Raw genomic sequence first — 22,087 nt, 5'->3', positions numbered from 1 at the left:
AGAGGGGGAGATGTCCAAACCATCCAGAAGTTTGTATTATTGAATGGCCCTAAAGAAACTGGCAAAAACCATTTTCGTCATGGCAACTTTATCTAATGATTGTCTGGAATGTGGTTGTCAATATCAGATGAAACTAAGCGACTGCGATGATTTCTCAGAATTTTGTCAAGTGCTTTGCTTTTCACACGTTGTTGGGGATGTCGAAGAATTGCTCCAAAATCTTGAGTACCCCTGCGACCCTTTTCACAATGTGACTCAGTTGCAGTGGCGACTCTTCACAAATGGCTCAGTGTATGTGAAGAGCAAAGGAGGCACATTGATGCGAGACAAAGTGGGCATTAGAACGGTGCAGCATTATACCAAAACAAAAATACCAGTGATGTGCAAAGCAGTGTCCGAAACGACGTTACAGGTGGGCGCGCAAGTTTGCTGGCAGCAGCGGGATGGCGTGAATTTAAGATAAGTGAAACTGAAGCTATGATCTTGGGCTATATTTTGTCAGTAGAGAACTTCTGATCGTCCTCATGCCTGCCATAGCGCGCATTCTTGAGGTGCGCGGGCATCACTGTGCCACACAGTTCATGTTTGGACAATTGTCTGCTTCGTGGGTTGTATCTCGACGTGACCGCTCATTTGAATTGAACAACGTGCCCCATTCACGTCCTAATTAACAAATGTTCGACGCTGTAGACTTGCATGGCATCAGCCGGTGCTCTGCTCCTAGTTCAAATTATCCGAATTAACAAAAAAAACACATTGAGGATATTTAAGCTCTGCCTTTAAGGGTATGATGCGACAACGTAGGCCACCACCCAGCATATAAAGCTCCGGTTTAACCAATCCGTATAAATGTGCCTGCATGGCCTAGGGTAATATAAATGCAAGGGTCCTGACAGGCTCATTCTGGTACCGCCCTCCCATACGAAAGGAGAGGCCAGAGCTGTCAGATACTACCGAACGTAATGTCAGGCAACCCTTGGAATAGCTACTGCCCGCCAGCGCTATGCTCTTGATTTTTTTCCTCGCAATTACAGTGCCGACGCCAGATTTCTGGTGAACTGGGCCCTTAATTAGTGCTGTCGTATTAATATTTCACTGTATACATACTGTGCGTGTATACTGCACAGGTGGAGGAGGAGATCCAGTCCCTGCGGACCGTGCTATCCACCAAAGTGGCCAGGTCTCAAGAGCTGAAGCGCCAGCTGGGCATCACAGTCTGGAAGGAGCTCAAGGATGACATGGAGCAGGGCATCAAGAACATCCAGGACACTGCGGCGTAAGGGACGACCTTCCTCTTCTGGGAGCGCTTCTCAATCCCTTTTGCTGTGCATGCTTCCAAAATGTCGACGAAAGAATGTCATACAAACATTAGAGCCACAAAATGTTCTTTTGCATTGCAATCTGGAAGTGCTCCTATTCGAGCAGAAAAATTCAGGTACGTGCTGGCACTGGAGTCAAGTCGTTACTGCTATAAAGATCCTGGTCTTTGAATTTTTTAAAAGGTCTATTTCTACTAAGTTTTATTTTTGGTTTCGGATACGCTTATGCCAAGAATGCAGTGATTTTCCTCCTAGAATGAATAGTTTTTGTTTTATTACAAAAACTCTTGTTGAAAGGAATCTTGTCTAATATTGATTAGCATACACTCCATCGCAAGCATTGGCTGTTGGCAGCTTGGCTATTGAACAGCAGATGTTGTGGACGAATGTTGGCGTGTGGAAATACTTCAGAGTGTTGTGGAATGCATTAAGGCATAAATTAATGTTCTGAGCAAATCGGATCGGAAAGAATTGCGGCAGTTTTGTCGGACTTCAGGAGAAAGCTTACTTCCGGTGTGAACATTCTTAAAATTTATTGAAAAAAGTGTTGGTTTCCTATCGGTCTCTTCACACAACATTGAGCTACATCCTTCGAGCCAGTGCAGCATCAGTTACTTCATTGCAGAGTTGGTGTTCAGAGCATACTATTGAAACAGCTATGCCCCCATTCTCCCATATCTCCCTCGTTGCTAAGGGGTGGCAAAATATAACAAAGCAAATGAACTGTTAATCGGTGAGTTGCGTGAAGTTGTGTTGTCAAATTTCGAACGGTTACTGTGCCTCAAACTTGGATGTTAGTCCCTCTCTTAGAGAAAAAGCAGTGCCCAGACTACTTTATTTTATTTTTATTGCTGTGTCTTTGTAATAAAATGCAAGACTACTGAAGTCTAGGAGCTGGAATCTAAAAAAAAAATACTAAGCAGTGAAAATGTGGCAGGTTTATTTTCTTTTCTTTACTCACATGATCTCTGAACTGGTTTGAGACATCAGTCGTCATTCAGCAGTTGAAACCAAAACTGCACGAGAAAAAATTCAGTTATAAATATTTAGTTGGCATAGGTGAATTCCAAGTCGCGCCTCATGTATGGTGCAGTCTTGCGCACTACTGTAAAGGGAAGAAAACAAGCACCCCATAATTTTGGTGTGTCTACTCCTTCAGTAAGAAGTGCATGGCTTGCAGATAATTTAATTTTAACTGCTGTAGGGCAGTCTACTGCACTGTAGGGATGCAATCTGAGAACATTTAGAGCATCTGAAATGTTTTGTGTTGTGTTATATTTGCAACTAGTAGTGATGGGCTTGAATTCCTGCTTCTTGTTACTGGCTATGGCAACTAGCATGCTATGCAATCACAGCATGTCATTGAGGGATCTTATTTATTCAATCATAACATAGCACCGTTATGGTATGTATAGTTTGTGCTGAGGTACTCCTGCTTTACTCAAATAACTTATTTGTGCAAAAACAACATTGGGCACAATAAATAATTCATGGTGGCTGCATATAATCTGGAGCCGTAGCCTCTCTAAATGTGATATCTGAGTTACTGTCTTGGCCTTTGTACATAAACTATTTTGTTAAGGTTACATATTGCTTTGTACGAGTAGCCAGGCCAGGCGTTATTATTTTGGTGTCACTAAGTAAGGTGCAACTTCGCTGCCTCCGTGATACAAGATGCACTTGTAGACTTGAATGTTTGTGTGCTAGGCTCGCATTAGTTAAATGTTCTTGACATTTTCATAATGCCAGAAATAGTGGCAAAGCATTTGAAAAGCATATGCCAGACAGTAGTCAAATTAATAACTATGCATATGATGGTCAGTTTGAATCACTTCCCGAGCGTACGCTCAATTAAAACGGGAAAAAAGAAAATGCGGCTAGTAGTAGCCTGTGCACTTCAGTGATATACGGATAGTCACATATTTAAGGAGCTTTTATGAGCAACCTCTTGGGGCTGGGGGAATTGTGTCTGTTCTTTAAATGAAAATATGAGTTGATTTACTGGGGCTCCGAAGTAACATGAGTAGTAACGTAATGAATGTTGACCTGGTCATGTAAAGGTTAGCAAGTAAGGGATGATCTGCAAAGGAGGGTGGCAAGTTCACCTTCAGGCAGGCGTTATGTGTATTGCTACATCACTGCTCATAAATACCGAATAAATAAATGAAATAAAATACTGCAGCAGTAGCTCTACATGCTGACTGATTAGTGGCCCTAATTAAGGCTGCGTTATCAAGGTTATTTGTCTTGACAGGTAAGAAGTAAATGCTATGCAAATTTCTTAAGAGCCAAACACCTCTGGGGTGGTGACTGCCACCTTGCCTCCCCTTGGCACCGTTACTGTTATTGTATTACGAGCCTCCATGTGTTAGTTTGTTGACATCTTAAGGTCATTAAGTTACCGGGGTGTCTAGCAACTGGGAATTGTCAGGGAAATTTTATGCACTAGGAAAAATCAATGAAATATCAGCGAAACCATTAAAATTTTGCCAAATCTGGGAAAATCGCACAATATATTTTGCAGTGCATTTTTATTTTAAGCTTGCGCAAAGCAAGTATATTATTTATGCAGATTTTTTTGTGCTGTCTCTCCAGCGACAGTCCCGCCGCAAGGTGAGGCGCGATATAATTACTTAGACGCCACCGCATCCCTGAGCTGCCACAATAGAAGAACCAATACGAGCGGGAGGTGGGTACTCAATTAAATATGCAGGAGCGCTGCGTGAGAGTAGTACGCGACAAAAAGCAGGAGTAACTGCACCGGTAGCGGCCATCGCGAAAGCAATCTGCGGGCTGTGCTACCAAGCGCGTGCGTGCAGCCTTATTGAATTGGATTGGCTCGGCTGTTTGCGGGGTGGGCAGCTCGCGTGCTCTGAGGCTGGCATCAGTGCTTTTAATTTTCAGTAAACTTTTAATGGCCATTAACACTAATGACAGCATTTTAACTATTGTAAATTGCAGAATTTGATTAATAAATAGTTTTTCATTGTGAACTATTCGTCTGTGCTTATTATCGTCAGCAGCTACATCTTTTAGCCTGTTCACTCGTCAGGGAACTTGAACTGAAATAATCGAGGAAAAACCTGGAAAAGTCGGGGATATTGAAAATAGTGGTTTGCTAGACACCCTGGTTACGTTTTTGTTGCCACAAACGTAAGTCATGATCTTTTCATGCACCATGCATCTGTAACTTCATCTTACCCACTCACTTTGTTTTCTTAGAGAGCATAGTTCGTTCTCCAGAAAGGAAAGTTCTGAAGCATCTTTGAACATGATGAGAATAAATTTAATTGAATGTTTCTATTGATTATGGGTAAACTTGGGATAACTTTCTCATCTTTACTGTAGTAGTCATGGTGGAGACTCACTCATACTTGAGGAAACTTTTTGTTTGACTCTTTTGTTGACTCAGGTTTAAGGATGTCAGTGGGAAATTGGTCGAATGGAATGCTGCTATCACAAGCGCTCCCATGTGAGTTCCCCAACCCAACTGTTGTGCAAACTAGCCATGCTGCTATAGCCACCAGTCCTGTCCTCCGTCATGTCATGTGACATTCTTGAAAACTTACATATGCACCTTTGCAATGGCACCATGTCATGCCTGGGGTGTGCTGCAGTCATTGCGCTTAGAAAACATTTTTGAGTGTTTTTTATTTGATGTAGGCAGGTCTAAACTTGCTGTTTAGTGCTCCAGGCTGACTTGATACCATTGCACAAACTTAGAGCGGTTAAGGGAGCTTTCACAATGCGTGTGAGGTTCGCCAGCCTTAATTATCTTATTGTTGTGTCACATTGCCTACTTGTATGTGTAGCAATTTTCGGAGGTGCATCTTAGTCCTAGAACCAGCTGGCACCACACTGGTAATTTGAAATCTCTCTGAATACGAAGTTTTACATGACGTATGATTGCCAAATTTCAACCTCCTCAAATACAGTCATGTATTTGCAAATTGCGCATTGTGAAAGCAACCTTTTGTCAAATGTGTTCCTTTGCTTTTCTCATGTTTTCCCCATATTCTACTGTTTCTGTCTGTATGTATACGCTCCTTGCTTATGCTCACATGTATGCTACCAAGTTGCTTGAACATGGACTGTGTCATTATGCTTCTGCCCGAAAGCCTTGCTGATGTGTTGCTTTCTTCCTGCTTTTGGGGAAACAAATTAGGTGGCAGGTACCCTGTCAGCGGTCTTTTCATGGCCTGACCTCTTGTGCCTTTTCAACTTCTTTTACCCCGTTAACTTGCCTGCTTATAATGTGACCATGTTTTCTTCGCATGTCTGTGCTCTCAGTCAAAGCTTCCCAGGCATCTTTAACTCTACCACGTACGTGGGATGCTTTTTCTCTCCTTTCTGCTTTGTGTCTTGCCATATGCATTGGACTGTCAGCTGAGGTTTCATTTGATCATAATGTGAAAATGTTGTTTTACTAAGCAATTAGATACAATGGGTTTTAGTTTGGTTGAAATGTTATACCACCTGTGACACAGGCACGACTGAACTTCCTTCTTCCAGAGTAATCTTCATCTCGACGGAGATAAATGGCATGTCGCACGATCACCTTGCTCAAACAGGCAAAGCGAGTACAGTGCAGTCCACTTATAACAATACCAGATATATCGCTTATAGCGATCAAATTCTTGTGATTTATCATTTTTTTTCATTGCACCTATGTAAAAATAAACCAGATATAACGATTGTCGGCGGTACATCGGATACAACGATAAATTTATCACCGCCCGGCAGGTGTTTACCATGAAAATTTGACTGAATTTCAATAAAAGAATCAGTGATATGCGATGAAAACAGAATAAAATGAGCACTATCATCATCGCAATCGCGCAAAGGGTTCTGCTGCGGCTGTATCGTCATCGCCATCACGGATTCCGCATCTGTGGAAGATGGCGACGGCCACATAGACGGACGGCGCGATAGCTCATGGGATGAAACGGCAAATTCATGGGGATTTTTCGCAGGGTTTCAAGGTTGGAAGCCTCATGAAAAAATATGGACATTTGCACTTGATTTTAACGATCATCAAGGCTGGGGATGTCCTTCAGTTCATCCAGCCACAAATTGGTTTCGTGCAAGCAAAAAGTACTGCTGCCAGCGTACACGCTACTGGAAGCGATGCTCACAGCGATTTTCTTCAGCTGCTGCTCAAGCGAGCGCAAATTTCCGACTTCTTTAAGTATGCTTAAGTTACTTTATGGGTACTGATGTATACTGTAAGAAAGTGTTTAGTGCTCTTTACGATGAGTAGCATTGTTCAACCTGATTACTCATCGCTAGTAAGTAGGCAAGCCTACAACATGGGAAAATACATGGGAGTGCCTTTTCTTTTTTTTTTGCCGGTCCAGATATAACGATAATCTGTTATAACAATTGGATTTTCAGGTTTTCTCAATATTGTTATAAGTGGACTGCACTGTAGCTTCGTTCCCACTGATTTTAAGTTCTTTAAAACAGAAATGTTTGCTTTCATTTCATTTTTATTCAATTGTAACGCTTTTATCACATTACATGAGTATTCGGGCCTGGATAAAGATGTTTCTAGTGGCTACATTAGATTCTAAGAAAGCAGGAGCACATTGTGGCCAGCAGAGCAGACAAAACCACTGTGCTTGTAAAGTTGCGCGCATGCCTGTTACACTTACAAAGTAACACTATTATTATTGTATTAAAATATTTCATAAAGTACAATCATTTTCTTCGGTCACGGTGTCAAGGTGATTTTACTTTGAAAAAAGCAATCAGCAAGTCTTTTAAATGTTTTTAAACTGCGTAGATAGTTTTATGTACATTCTCCGAAAAGCTTGTTAGCCACGTGATATTGCGACAACACCATCGAGGAGGAACAGAAGGAGGTTTGGGGGAGTTGTGTGCAAGCCAGAGGTATAAGTTTGAAATCTGTGGTTTTGCGATGGTGATCTGAAGGGTCTACTACGTAAAGGCCGCTCAGCTGCTAAGTGACATCATGATTATGCCGGGATTTAATAAATCTGTATGTAGCTTATAGGCTATGCCACAGCAAGGCATTGTTTGAAATTGTGCACACGGATTTGTTCTTTCAAAGCTGTTTACTGAATGACATGTAAACTTAGACTCTAATGACACTTCTCAATCTCCTTTTAGTAGTTCTTGGTGCCTGTGATATGGTAGTCTCTGTGCAAGCTCCAAAACAGCTGTTTTCTGTGACATTACGGGGAATACCAAATGGGTATTGGTAGTTATTCTAATTGGTGGCTTAAGCATGGTTATGCTTTTCCTTAATTATGCTGAATGTCTCCCACGGACACCTTTGCATCTTAACTCTTTCCCTACTGTGGGCAAAATGGCCTTTCTGTAGGTTTCAGTAGGGTTTTTTTCTGTAAAAACTATCATGTCTAAAATTTTATGCAATACACGAAAAGAAAGCTGAATAGATTAGCTTTTTAGGCATACAACTTTGAATATGAAGTTGTGGGTTGTAACACAGAATATAATTTCCCAAAAACCAGATCTTAGAAAAAAATTGAACAAAGCTTGACAAAATGCACTTGTAAATGAAACAACAAAAGTGTTTAAAAAATTTTCGAGATATATAAAATGCAGAGCATTATATTGGCCACTCCCTGTGAAAAAATAAAAGCGTAGTATTGAATAGTGTTCTTGATGCATATTGAGCAATCAACGGGGGCCGCTGCAGAGCGCCATGTCAAAACGGTTGCCCAGTTCCCTTCTTGGGTAGAATGCCACTCCCTGTTATGCGAGAGGCAAGATATGGTATCCAAATGATGTTGAAACCCTGGAAATGAGATGAGTGACCCGAACAACACAAAAAGAAACATTCAGAGTGGTCCCAGACGCATGTAAAACAGGCTCACAAAGTGTGGCCGCTGATGTTCCGGGCTGGTTTCCATTGTCATTGGGGTCGGAACTGAATGCTGACGATAAGGCAGCATCTTCAGAGTCACTTCTACGTGGGTCATCGACAAAATCTGTCGTAGACAGTTTAGAATCGTCAGATTTGCGACGTTTCGAAGTGTGCGTCGCCGATGCGGATGCCACCATTCTCGCATGCGACTTCGACGCTGCCGCGTGCTCGGCGCGCGTTCAAAAATAGCCACCTCGCGGGAAAAAATTGCACATCAATAAAATCTAAGCTTCAGTTACCCAACTACACGCTAGATGGCGTAGCGTGTCCGTGAGTGACGCGGAAAGGGTCAAAATTTGCGTGCGAAGTCATCGTTAGCGGGCTAAAGTGCGGCCGCTGGTGTTCCGGGCTGGATTCCGTCGTCAGCGGGGTCGGAACTGAATTCTGACGATAATTGACAGCATCTTCAGAGTCGTTTCTGATTGGGTCATCGATAACATCGATCGTAGATAGTGCGTAGTCGTCAGATTTGCGACATTTAGAAGCGCGTGTCGTCGGCACGGATGCCGCCATTCTCGCATGCGACTGAGATGCTGCCGCTATTTTGGAGCGTGCTCAAAAATAGTCGCTTCATGGGAAAAATGTAAACAACATCAAAATCGAAAATTCAGTTATCTGACTACACACTAGATAGCATAGCGTGTCCGTGAGTGACGCGGAAGGGCTCAAAATCGGCGCGCGAAGTCATCTTTAGCGGGCTAACGATGCTCAATGGGCGCGGTAGGGAAAGAGTTAAATAGCCTAAAAAGAAGAGTAAAGGAGAGAGGTCATTGACTAGAACAGTGCACAAGGACTGAGGCACAACTAAATGCACATGGTTGGCAGTGTTCATGTCCCAGCTATCAGTTTGTACATTTAGGTATGGCTTTTGGAAAACGTACCTTAAATGCTTGGTAGTGTAGACTTAAGTGAGAGCTAGCTGTCTCCTTATTGCAGCATCAGAATATTTCGCTCTTGATGTAATTCAGCTTAGTTAGCCTTTGCGCTGTTTTCTTCTATCGTTAAGCCTTGCATCACTCAGGCGTGGAACATTTGCCGTGAATGTGCGCACTTCGCCTGTTATTGTCACTTGCTCCTTTTGATGCGAAAATATGTTTAATTTGCGGGAACCGCATTTCTGTAATGACCATCGGTAAACAGACTACAGCATAGGGCACTGTGGAGGCTTAGAAAGTGGCTTATGGGAGGTTTATAGATAATTGCTTTTAATTTGCAAACAGAACCGACTGAGGTGTGCTCTAATTTAGGCACAAAAAAATAATCCCTAAATTATTGAGCTGCATACAACGACATGCCGAATACTGGTAATGAGTGCTACATGTGGCTTATACGGGAAGCGCACTGTTACATTTCCGCAAGACCATGGGAGAAAAGAAAGGTTGCTAGATGAAAAATATAGTAGCTGGGAAGCATTCTCAAACATGCATAAAAAAAAGATAGATTGTTGTCAGCAGTGCTTTTTTTTTTTCTAGGAAGCGCCTTTAGCTTTTCTGGAATTTCCAAGACGACTGAGCAGCAGCATAATACTAGATGCAGAATGGGCGAAGTTCGGGTGCAAATCCATGCTTCTGAGCTTTTTCAGACAGCCGCTTTCATCCTACAGTGTCATCTATTGGACGCCGGCCATATCGTATGCCTTCAACTGAGCACAAGGTTATTCAGGAAAATGTTGGTGACATGCTTGCACGCAACATCATATGCCCATCGTCCAGTTCCTGGTCATCGCCTGTTGTTGTGCTAGTGCAAAAAAAAAGACTGTTCAGTTCTCTCGTTTCGAAGCTGAGGGTGTCTAGGAAAACGGAGATGACATTGTTGTTGCATGCAAGAATTTCGCCTTAGTTGCAACGCAAAGTCTGCGTGGGTTTCTGTGGGGTCATGGACGAGGCTGGGTCATAAAAATGTAGCAGTGGGGTTCTGCCGTGTATTACGGAAATGATGTTATTAAAACATATTTAGGGGTTCTTTGCATGCTGTTACCAAGTCACTGAAGATGTGCAATTAATGTTTTTCTCTCTTTGCTTCTTTTGAAGCACGCTGGTGAAAGTTGGTGTTTTGCATGCGGTAGTAACCTTGTTTTGGAACCCTGCTAATGTAGAATAACGCCTGTCACCAGATTGAGTATCCTCTGTTAAACTAATGCTGTTTCCTTTTGTTTGCTTTTCTTTCCCCCTATCTCCTGCAGCTACCAGAAGACTAGTGCCACAATCAAAACTGCTGGAGAGAAGACCACTACTGCTCTAGGAAGCCTGGGTGCCAGCATGTCCAAGAAACTGGGAGAGATGAAGTAATGCAGTCCTGTTCTTCATGCTTGGAATGTTCAGAGGTGTCATTTTGTGCTTCTTTGAGAAGTAAAGTTGAAGCTTGCACTCTAGGCCATATCTATCGGAATTGTGCTAAGAATGGAGGGTAGGTGGCTAGGAGTGGTGTTGAATTGCTGGCCTGCAGAACAAAAAAATGAAAGAGAAACATGGTTGTGAGAGCAGCTCTTTTGATACGTTGTACTGCCGTCAAGGCAAACTTTGTGAAGATGGGCAAATTTTTACAACAGCTATGAATGGCTCTTGCTTTGGATGAAAAGGCGCATAAATGTAGGGTTGTGCCAGCTCATAAAATTGATGACAGCCGTGCTGGTGGCAGAACAGAAAGAAAAGACAGTCTTGTGGTTATGTAATCTGTGCCGTACAGCTAGACCGAGGGCTCTTGGAGTGCTTAAGACCAGTGGAAAAGCAAAACACAGGACTTTCAACTACATCGTTTTTGATAGAGATCATATGAGCATGTCATGTCTTTACTCTTTTTGCTTTGGTCATGCATACTGCAATAAATGTTCCTTTTGCAATTATCTTTCCATTGAAAGGCCATTTTATTCATTGTGTTTGTGCAACAGATGCGTATTTGGGCACACCCGATATGCTCACACATATTTCTTGGGGGCACTAAGTTTTCACGGTCCCTTTAAATTTGTCTTAGTCTTCACTTTCTTGAATGCAACCACAATTTCCAAGTCTTATTACACAACAGATATCTTGGGCGACGCAGTCTGTATAAAAATACTAATCTATACTGGCAGCTTAGTACACCCAGTCAAGGCTGGTTAAGCTGACCTGTCTTATATTTGCCTGAAATTAATTTTAGTATCGTCACGCAGAATGCCTGAGCAACTGGAAGGGGGACTAGAACCTATAGTGCCTGAAATTAGCCTTATTCTCGACATGCACAAGGCCCGAAAAACTAAAAGTGGAATAAAACAGGCTTGAAATCTCTGGCCTTGCCGAGTTAGTATTCACCTTGGTGTTCTTTGTGTATATTGAAAAATCAGTGCACAATGCACAGCCTGCACAGCATTGTCTTCATACAGGCACAACCGTTCCGCATATTTAACGGGCAGCATGACATCATTGCAGGGCCTCCTTATATAACTGGGTTTCACTACGAACATGTAAGCATTTACTGTTACAATTCATACAAACTACCAGTGTGTGCCAGGAAACTTCAAGTTTATAGTATTACTTTATGTATGTCTGCTTGATGGGTTTACAAATCAGGATAGAATGAGACTGTTCTCTCCAAACTAGCTGATCGGGCTTAGTTTATAGGTGCTATGTGTGTGACGGACTCTGGATGTGTTGACCCTAACAGGAAATGCCTGGCAGTTTAAACCATTTTGCATATTCTTACATGAAATTTACTGAAATATGAAGGACTTGAGTACTCTTGCTGATGTTGGTGCAAGTTGATGTTAAGGTACTTAACTTCTCCAGGTGCAGAAAGCAAGGTCTTTAGTTATCGTAATCTTAACTGGTCAGTTTTTAAAACTTGTGTAATTGTTCTCACGAAGTTGTATTTTATGTACTGGCATTGGTTAGTTTACTGCTGTACCCAGAACAGCCATTTGGAAAATAAATTTTGCTCATTTGTTGACATTGTGTTTATAGAGAGCTGCAGAAGCAATACAACCTTTAGAATAAGACGTTGTAATCTTATTTCATTCTTCAGTATTTCACTTCACCCATTTGTTTGACATGGGAACATTTTATTATTCATTCTGGGATAGTGGAGGGTTGAGTGGTGCTGATTGCTCAAGACATGAGGGTACAAAAAACTAATGCACGATTTTATTGTTACACTCTTATAAGATTGAGCTGTTCCATTGTGTGCAAACTAGGTTGTTAAAATGTCACAAAATATAATTCAAGAAATATCTGTGATGTACAAAAATAAATTCTTGGTGACTTCAACATTTTTGTCCATACAACCTAGGCACAATTTATTGACAGACCATAAAGAATGTAGGCATGCAGAATGAAACTGAAGTAAAATATTCTGTTATGGAAATTGAAAACAAATTCCTTGGTAACACAAAAAAAGTGGTCACATTGAAGGAGAGTAACATTGTTGCCTGGCAGTTACAGCCTGTTCACTGAAGTTTACTGAGCAGACGGTGATTGTTTTGAAATGCCGTAAGATCATGATACCATGCATTTTACTTCGCGGAGGTGAAGTGAGGAATAAACTGTGTACTAATGTATTTGAGCTGCAAGGAAAAGAATGCATCATGGGGTGAGTTAGGTATGATTGGCATTACTATTTATTCCTCTTTGCTATATTCATCTTTTAATCTAGTGAAGAATTTGGGGCTGGTCAAGTATAGTTGCTGAGAGCTTACTGTTGTGAACAGTGATGCATTTGAGATCCTTTGAAAGATCGTGCCTGATCTCTTGACGTTACAAGGTTTTTTCTAGGGTGGCGACAGTTTCATTGCTCCTTCCTGTTCTTTATTTTATTGCAGAAATTCTACTGCTTTTAAGTCTGTCGAGGAGAAAGTTGGGTCTGTCTACACCAATGTGAAGGTACGTGGAATGACTGCATGCCACATAGTTGCCAGCAAAAATTAATCCATTTTGCTTGTGTTTTGTGACGTTATCAGTCCTTTGGCTTTGTTTCTCTCCTAGGTGTAATGTTACTTTTGTGTGCTTTCTTTCGTTGCAGGAGTCGGTCTCTTGAGCCAAAAGCGTAGCTTGTTTTCATAGGAAGCTCTTGGGGCACCACCCTTCTCGAAGTCTAGATGCTGGCTGCTTGATAGCGAATGTTTTTTTTTTTTTTTTGTGGCCGTGCTGGTTGTCATTTTTTTTTTAAACTTAATTTGTTTAATTTGGCTTGACCACTCCCTCTTGTGCAGCAGCAGTTAGTCTCCCCAAGTTCCTACCAATGTGTACAGGCTGAATAACGCATTGCATACTTTTTGAATTCAGGCAGCAAAGTCTTGTGCATTTAGGGCGAGGCTTTTGTCCCCCCTTCGTTATTTTTTTTTCTGCATTTAGTTTTTTGAGTTCCACTCCTCTTTATTTTTATTATTATTTTTTTTTTACTTGCTTTGTTAATAAAGCCTGCACCTGTCTTTTGCTTGTCGTGTGTCTGGGTTATCCTTCTGACTGCATGCTATCTGGATTGTAAGCTACATGCGTCAACGCTACTGTTTGGCATCATTGCATAATTATCCATTACTTGCAACTTCCTTGTATATTTGCACACCAAGGCAACTGATTGAATTCCATTTGTGTCTGCTGGTGCCGGTAGCGCAGTTTGCCGAGAATGTCAGTGATGCAATTCTGTTTTAGATGTCTTGTGGGGATTAATGGATAACTGGGCGCTATGCCAAAAACGGCCTTGTGTTTATGGCGGCAGTTTTTGTATGCAATGCAAAAGCCATGGAGCTAAACTTCCTTGTCACCTATGCACACAGTCACAGAAAAGGTCCTCACACCAAATCTGCAGGCTACACGTCTTTCTTACCTATGCATTATAACTGTAAAAATTCTTGGTTCATAACCTTTGCTTCTACAAATGCACCAAGCTTGAGGACTGTGCAATGGTGGATGGCTCTCGTGATGCACATTCGTACAACGCCTCTGTATTGCAAAACCAGGTTTTCACCAGACCCGGTGCGGACCGCTGTTCAAAATTATTTGATGAGTTAATATAGTTTTCTTGGGATTCGAGGCATCACAATTGAAGGGCATAGTTACCAAGAGATCTTTTGAAGCTACACGGTATGATACGACCTGCACATTGTGGTTGCATGCACATAGTCACATTAGCAGCGGGCAACCTATAGGGCGTGTATGCTCTAGTCATGCCATATCCTTATTGACTAACTACAAAAAGATAAATGTTGTTTCAAGGCGACTGCACTGCTATCAAATTCAATATAAGTAGATGTTTCCTAGATAAGAATAGCTTAGAAGCTTAGACCGAAGTGCAAAAAATTAAGTTCTGTAGCTCCCTTTCCTCACTTATGCCATGTGGTGATGCTAATAGCATATTAAGAAGTTGAACTTTAAATTCATGCCACTTCCTCTGCCTGATTGATCACAGTGTGGCAAAATAGGTGGCGCCATCTAGCGAAGATTCAGCACATATTATACTAACATCATCTGCAGCTGCTCTACTGCCATACTGATTCTTTGCATAAAAACGAAAAAGAAAAAAATCACATTGCATATTATAAGCATTTTACTCTAGAGTCATCTTACTGGGGAACCATTTTATCTTAGCGGTAAACTGGTGGACCTAAGTATGTTGAATAAAAATGAGCCTGTCTGTTTTTTTCACCTAAAACTGGCTTTGCACATCTTCTTCCTGTTCCATTCCTTTTTTCTTGGCCTTCCCTTTTGAACAACCCGTCTGCTTCTACAGTCCAAGGTGTCATCACGAAGCAGCAGCGTCAACAGTTTTGAAGATGCACTGAACAGCCACCATCCAAGCAATACATCTGTCTCTGCAACTCCTACGACAAGCCCAATCTCCGAAGAAAAGAAGCCTCTGTCCTAAAAGAAAAAAGCTGCTCGGTGGAATGTGCTTGCGCTGTTCCCTTTTTTTTCTTTGAGAAAAAACATTTCCCCTATCTATGGGCGTTTTCTTTGTTCACAGCGGTTATTACTACCATGGCCCGGTTTATGTAATTATAGGTAGCATATTTGGAACAGGAGGGACCTGGAAACTATCATCCTGTTTAATCTGTGGTGCGGCAGCATCGTTGAGGATCAGCGTGGCCCCTGATGCATAAGCAGCTTGTATTCTTTGCAGCAGCTGACGTAATAGCCTTCAATGAAATGCACGTTCTTCTTTGGGGTTGCAGTAAGCTCTCTTTGAGACACAAATGGTATGCCATAAATCTCAACCTGCCAACTCTGCTCGGATATCGCACATGCTACACCTCTGCAGGTTTGTATTTGTGTTAGCAGTACATGGTGTAGGAGTTCCTTTGCCTATTAGAAAAAGTGCTTGCAGTTATTGTTGCTGCATCCAGAGAGTAAAGTATGTCTGACTTTGTTGCACATAAGGCCACATGCTAGGCTGGGTGGAACCTGCACACACATACCTGGTCCATTATACACTTGCAACGTTGCAGGAGTTCGTATTAACCAGTGTTCACAATTAATGTGAACAGTCTGCCAAGTTGATTAGAGATGATTGTAATGTGCATCCCATCTACTACTTGTTTTGTTTTTCATTCATTCGACAGTTAGTTCGTTGTACAAAAGGTGAATGAATGTATTATAGCATCTAAGCTGAGTTCTTAGTTCACACTATTAATGTTGCTTAACAGGGTTTGTCTCAAAGAGGGCTGACTGCATGCTTTTTAAGGAGTGAAATCTTGATGTCACTATATCTGGTTGCAATTTAAACCCCACCAGGAGATCTAGCTACTCGATGTTGAGCACACTAGAGCGATGACCATATAAGCCAGTTCCCGATTGTTGAGCTACTTGAGGAATAAGGAAGACAAGCTTGCACTTCTACGTAAGCTGTGAATCCCAACACAAATAACATGCACAGTTAATAAAGTGGCTGCAAAGAAAAGTGCGACATCTCCACCTACCCAGTTCCTTCCGCATGCAGGCCCACAACTCTACGTGCCCTGCAATGTATATTTTTGTGTGTGCACTCATAACATGGTAATTCTGTGCGCTCGATAACGAACGTTTGAAGAAAGGACAAACTGCAAGACTGTATATTGTTTTCATTAAATAAGAGGAGAACTGTGATCAACGCAGCACATGGTCATAAGGGTGGTATCTGCCATGTGTAATGCATGAAACAGCTACAATGTGTATCTCCACATTGTGAGCTTTTCACTTTAAAGTTTTATTTTCATGTGAACATACAGGTGTAGCATGAAGCAAGCCTTGATTTGAAATGAATTATCTACAAAAAGAAAAAAAAAAAAACATTGGTATTTGTTGATCACGAAAGTAGCCATTTATTCAATGACCGTAAACGTCTGTATAACTGTGCCGCTTCAAATCTGAGGAGCATTACTGTACAGTGAAACTTGGGACTTTTTTGTAAGAGGCAGACGTCGATACTGGCGTTGAAAGAAAGTAGTAGTATACTGTTCCGTTTATTAGTTAGCTGCAACATTATGGTGATATATACTTCATATACTTTCTAGAGTTATATTTTGGGAACTCTTTTGCTGATAAGCATGTTCTTACTCCAAGAATTGTTTCCTTGCTGGAGGCTAAGTTGTTTGCATAATGGCATGTGTTTACGTCAAAGCCATGTGTTCCATACAAGTTTAGTTTTTGTTTGTTTTTTGAGGTATGAGAGCTGTAAATGAAGCTGTTTGTTTTATTGTGTGACAACGTGCAAGTTGCTTTCATATGTGCAAGGAATTGGGATTCAAGAAAGAGTGCGCAGGTATGGAGTACGGAATGACAACTTTTCTCGCCTTCTCATGCACCCAATTTCAGTGTAATATAGCTACAGAAGTGAACTGTCAACGAAGGTGATGTTTCCAAGCTCTTTTTGGAATGCTTCCCACTCAAGAAAAATAAAGCCTGTTTGGTGTCATTGGTGTGGTGCTTGGCAGTTGCAGTTCAGCAGTAGTCCTGTTATGAACCTGTAGCCCATTGCGTGCTATGCACAAGTATACTTCAGTTGAAAAAGCGTGTTTTCATACTGAAGGTACTGGGTGTGGATCGGGCTGCTCTCGCTGAAAGCTGCCAAGTCTGTGTGAATGTGAACTCATGTCGCCGTGAGCTACCTTTAAATGAACTGGTTTAAGAGCAGAAACTCATGTCTACACATAGCTAGCTGCAATGGCTACAAAGGTTTGCCTTCCGTAATTTCACTACCATTTATTATCACAACAGTTTCAAGGCAGCCAGCATCATGCATTAGGACGCCCACGGCATTTATATCTGTGCCCGCAATAAGCTGTCCAGGATAGATGAATGAGAGTGGGAAAGGTGATAAACATTTTCATCATTTATACAGAAAATTGGAGATGAAGGAAGAAGCAGCACGATTCAAGTGCAATGTCATTCATGGGGGAATTTTCACCAAAATCGCAGCGGCCACCATTTTTGTTGTGTGTGGAGCACTGCAAAGCTCCGCTGGTGTGGGGATTTTAGCCTTCTGTCTCTGCTTGCTTTGCTGAAGCTCCGCACTGGACAACATGGTACTACCCATCATGTAACATTAACAGCCTCTCTAGTTGGAGACAACTCGATAGAAGCAGCAATGCCCCTTAAAAGAAGCCTTCCAGCCAGTGGCATTTGTCACTGTAAATTCGTTAATATCCTTGTGTCTGTCAGCCCTCTGCAATGTTATGCTAGGAAGTACAAGGGAATTCAGGACATCGTGACAGTCGGTTGATGCCTTTACGTGGCGGGTATCCTTTGAGGGGCATACATTATTTCATTAAGTTATCTCTACTTAGTTATTTTATCTCCCTTGTATTTTTTTACACTATCTGAACACAGACGCCATATGCATGTACACAGATGAATATTCAAGTGCACTTTTGTTCCATAAAGCTTTTCTCCTTGAATGTATGCACTGCGTCAGCTTCTGATGCACAGCTGGCATGCATGCTGAGTAATGCAAGAGATCTGTACAGAACTCTTACTGTTGAGACTGTACTCAAAAGTAGGAAAGCAGTTCTTGTATGTCAAGAATTTTTTTTCAACTTTTCAAACCGCAGCACGCTGAGCGACTCTGCCCCACATCGCCTTGAAATAACAGTTTCTCCTCGCAGGCCATGTGCAGACATCAAGTTGCAAACGTCACCTGTAAAACAAAAATCACATAGTCTATTCCCTGATGTATGCTATGGTCTGTACGATACCAGAAAGTATCGGGTGCACATCTAAAAGCCATACCAGGGTCATTTTCTTTGATGACAAGCAGAAAATACAGGCCACGATCACTCAGCATTTCAGGTACGTATGGTGCCAGCCTGTCCATGACTTCACGACCTTTTGCGCCACCAGCCCAGGATCGAGTCAGCAGCTGGCCGGTGTGTACCTAAAATATGAATGCATGTTTGTTTTTAAAAGGCTGGGCCTTCCACACTGCAGTGCTATTAGCGTCGGGCTTATATTCTTTACCCCGCCGGGGTGGCGCAGCGGTTACGGCGCTCGACTACTGTAACCAAGGACGCAGGATCGAATCCCGGCCTCGGCGGCCGCTTTTTGGAGGCGAAAAGCAAGGCGCCCGTGTGCTGTGCGATGTCAGTGGTCGAAATTTCCGGAGTCCTCTACTACGGCGTCTCTCAGCCTGAGTCGCTTTGGGACGTTAAACCCCACAAACCAACCAACCTTATATTCTTTGACGCTGACAAGGATAGCTTCTGAATCAACCATCAGCATAGCATTTCAGTAGCTCGTACTGTTAAGATTACAGGTAGCAGAAATTATCCATTATCTGAAGTAGAATATAAAAAGGAATAGATATATGAAAATCCTTAAACATATGCTTTGCACCCAAAATCTCCAGCTAAATCTGCCTCGCACAAGGGCAGGTGAAATAGGTGCGCCGGAGGTGCAATAAGAATCCATATGCTTGACAGTAATGTGGAAGCATTCACAAAGATGAAAAAATAACGCCTGCACCACGGTTTTCGTGTCACACGAATGTACACGATAAAGGAGCAATGGGTCTTACTTTCAGATTGGCTAGCGAAAGCAAGCTACATAATGGTACCCATGAAAGGCCGTCTGAAGTTCAACATAAATCACATGTCCCTTTGTAAACATATCACAACGCAGATTACGGGATGCAGAATAGAAATGGAGCCCTCATAGTAGATGAATATCAGCGGAAACAGTTACCTCTTCAGGCAGAGTTACGACATACGGTGGATTGAAGATCAAAAGGTCGACTTGGTGGCGCAGACGGTCCGCAAGGCATCCTACCTGAAAGCACCAGTAACATACCCGACGGATTAACGTATTAGCAGTATTAGCCCTGTACCATGGTTGCATGAGCAGGCATCAATGAAACAGGCCACAGGCAAGCTAACTGCTCACGAGATCGTTCACTATGACGTCAACATTTGCTCCGTTTCTTTCACAAGTTGTTTTCGTCATTGCAGCGGCCTTTTCATTTATGTCAGTGGCTCTGTAAACAAAAGTTTAGCAGCTTAGCACATGCAACAATGTTCCTGCAATGACATCACTTACATGCAGTAACAGCTGTTACCTAAAGCTTTTGCAATGGCTGCGCTGACAATTCCTGAGCCGGAGCCAACTTCGACACACACCGATGGCCTGAAATATGATCATGTTATAAACCATAAGAGGTGTGTTTTGAGCCTTACCTTCTGAGCAGAATTTCAGAGAGCTCTTTTTCCAGTGCATCTATCAAGAGAAAGCTGTCCTCTGCTGGCTCATAAACGCTGGCTCTTTCACTCTCGGTAAACGAACTGACAACAGGGGTTTCCATTTTATGCGAAGAGGCCACACTACTATGCTCACAACAGTCGCAGCTCCATGCTTTTTCGCGAAACTAAAAACGTGCAAGCGTGGTGCAAGTTTCACACACCCCGCCCGGCTCACCCCGCGGTTGTTTATACCAGTGTGGGCAGCACACCATCGAGAAATGGCTAAAATTAGTCAATCGCTATCCACCCTTCGTCAGCTTGTCACATTCATCTTGTAAAGGCGTAAACTTTTGTGAATCCTGCAAATATGCACTTATTTATTCTGTAATCATTGGTAATACAAAGAAAAAGGGCCTTTAATAAAGTTTTGTTTACTGCGAGTTCAGAAAAGATGACGGACAAGATTGCCTGCCTGTGTCACCTGTGTTCCAAAACGCATGTCAAGCTGAGAAGTTCAACCGTTCAACTGGTTCAACTGGTTCAACGGCGATTTGCTGCACTATTCAATGATCACGAAAAATATTTTATTCGGCAGTGTGTTATAGCAGTGTGACAGGCATGCGGCAAACGGAAGAAATGTTTCTACCACCACCAGTGCCGGGCTGATGTAGTACATGTAGCCCTCCTCCTCTCTTATCTGTCCCTCCACACCCTGACCCGTGCTGCACTATTTCATTTTAAGTGCACTGAACCTTAAAAAAAAAACAAAACACAGAATGCAATAAATGAGATTCACGTGACAGTAATCATTAGCATTAGCCTAATCCGAAGCGGCGTTGACATACCTGTCCCAGCCCCATCAGGGCCAGGATCAGCCACCCTCCTACCCCTACAGTGGTCGAAATTACTTCGTAGCCCTCTCCGAAGGCTCCTCTTTCCCTATTTCCACGTTCACTCCCACCTTCGTCCCTTCAATTACGGCGCGGTACAGGTGTCCACAGAAACGCGTACGTATGACAGGCTGCGCCTTTCCCTTCCTGGGAATCAATTATTATTCGTCAACCACTAAGCAATAAAGTGGCTTACAGTAGAGTCAGTAGTTTTGCCTGAAATCACAGACTCTTTAACGTTATGTCTTTTTTTTTTTTTTTTTTTTTTTTCAGTTAGAAGACATCAGTTTATGATATTTCGAGGCTTCGCGACCTGCGAGCTAATATCGGAAAACCAGGGTGCATATTTGATGGCATTATAAATAGCTTATTTACTTCAAGAAAAGATATGCATCGCAAATGGAGATGTCAATTTTATGCCCAATACATCGAAGGGGGAAAACAGCGGTATAGATAACATCAGACCAATGGTCGTTTTATCGTTTCCTATATATATGTAATGGGGAAAGTACATGTCGGAAGTTGTGATGAACTCATACGAAAACATTCGCTAATCACAACCGACAGTTTAAGAGGAGTGGGAGCCCTGTAGCTCTCCCAGGATACTGAAGTAATGTCAGTGCTTCTATTGATGATGAAATTGCACCTTGGCACTATTTTAGTTCTCTGATATACCTTTGACCGCCGTACTCGACACAGAGATGGGAACAATGATATTTTAGAAAAAGGTTAGATTGTATCGAGATTATTTTACATGTAGATATCTAATCATAAGAAATTTTAAAAAAAAACGCTAATTAACGTAATGTCATTAATGGTAATCCGAACTTTAGCGCTGACGTAAAACTTATTGCTGGGACAGTTGGCGTGTAGTCTTATGGAAAAACGTTAGCGCACGACGGACAAAACACAGGAGAGGCGGACAGGATAAAGCGCTTCGGAGGGGAAGGAAGGCGGACAAGAAACGCGTCGTCGTGTCCGCCTCTCCCATGTTTTGTCCGTTTGGCGCTAACTTGTTCCCATAAGATTTAGCGCTGAAAAATGCTACTGTTTGACGTTCGTATACATTGCATGTTCTACATGTGGTTACTGCTATCAGAGTGTTTAGTGTAACTTGAACGTAGTTCCAGAATGGAAGAATTGTATGGCGTATTTGCCTTTATAATGAATGGTGTTCACCAAAAATGCAGTGTTGTAATCGTGAATTATTTAGAAACTCATTATATTAAAGTATCTGAAGAGTGGTTCTTGTGACGAGCGTCATGGTATTAATGCTATTATTGTTAACGCCCCTTTTTAAATGCGTAAATGGATTAATATGTCAGACGGCAATGAAATACACTGAAATATACCG

The 22,087-nt window shown here is 42.1% G+C and overlaps 2 protein-coding genes across 8 annotated transcripts in view; one reads left to right on the top strand and one right to left on the bottom strand.

The window, feature by feature from the left end:
• Positions 1-17,086, top strand: part of LOC146190653 (uncharacterized) — a 34,540-nt gene extending 17,454 nt beyond the window's left edge. For 2 of the 7 annotated variants that reach the window (XM_084601034.1, XM_084601030.1), the window contains exons 3-7: positions 1,128-1,276; positions 4,732-4,791; positions 10,415-10,516; positions 13,022-13,082; positions 14,929-17,086. In XM_084601034.1, coding sequence (XP_084457160.1) covers positions 1,128-1,276; positions 4,732-4,791; positions 10,415-10,516; positions 13,022-13,082; positions 14,929-15,063 — 507 coding nt within the window. In that variant the 3' untranslated portion in view covers positions 15,064-17,086. Of the gene's footprint in view, positions 1-1,127; positions 1,277-4,731; positions 4,792-5,609; positions 5,643-10,414; positions 10,517-11,636; positions 11,672-13,021; positions 13,083-13,221; positions 13,638-14,928 lie in introns of those variants that run through there. The other 5 variants (XR_014706563.1, XR_014706562.1, XM_084601031.1 and 2 more) reach the window with 5 other exon arrangements.
• A 120-nt stretch (positions 17,087-17,206) lies between these two features.
• HemK2 (HemK methyltransferase 2) lies at positions 17,207-20,101 on the bottom strand. The gene is made up of 6 exons (XM_084601035.1): positions 19,841-20,101; positions 19,704-19,790; positions 19,551-19,641; positions 19,353-19,436; positions 18,402-18,546; positions 17,207-18,309 (listed from the first exon to the last, which is right to left on the bottom strand). Exons 1-6 carry the CDS (start codon positions 19,963-19,965, stop codon positions 18,191-18,193), a joined length of 651 nt encoding a protein of 216 aa, XP_084457161.1. The 5' UTR covers positions 19,966-20,101; the 3' UTR covers positions 17,207-18,190.
• Between the last annotated feature and the right edge of the window lie 1,986 nt (positions 20,102-22,087).

This window comes from Amblyomma maculatum, chromosome 4, assembly GCF_055883805.1.
Source record: "Amblyomma maculatum isolate TAMU_Amacu chromosome 4, ASM5588380v1, whole genome shotgun sequence".
Classification (NCBI taxonomy): domain Eukaryota; kingdom Metazoa; phylum Arthropoda; class Arachnida; order Ixodida; family Ixodidae; genus Amblyomma; species Amblyomma maculatum.
Note: the sequence above shows the minus strand (reverse complement) of the source record. Positions and strands in the feature narration are given on the sequence as shown.

Excerpts from the sequence above, each read along its gene's own strand:
- HemK2 (XM_084601035.1), bottom strand. The coding sequence starts at position 19,965 with ATGGAAACCCCTGTTGTCAGTTCGTTTACCGAGAGTGAAAGAGCCAGC. Across the intron at positions 19,437-19,550 it reads ACGTCATAGTGAACGATCTC|GTAGGATGCCTTGCGGACCG; the intron begins GTGAGCAGTTAG and ends TGGTGCTTTCAG. Across the intron at positions 18,547-19,352 it reads TCGTAACTCTGCCTGAAGAG|GTACACACCGGCCAGCTGCT; the intron begins GTAACTGTTTCC and ends TTCATATTTTAG.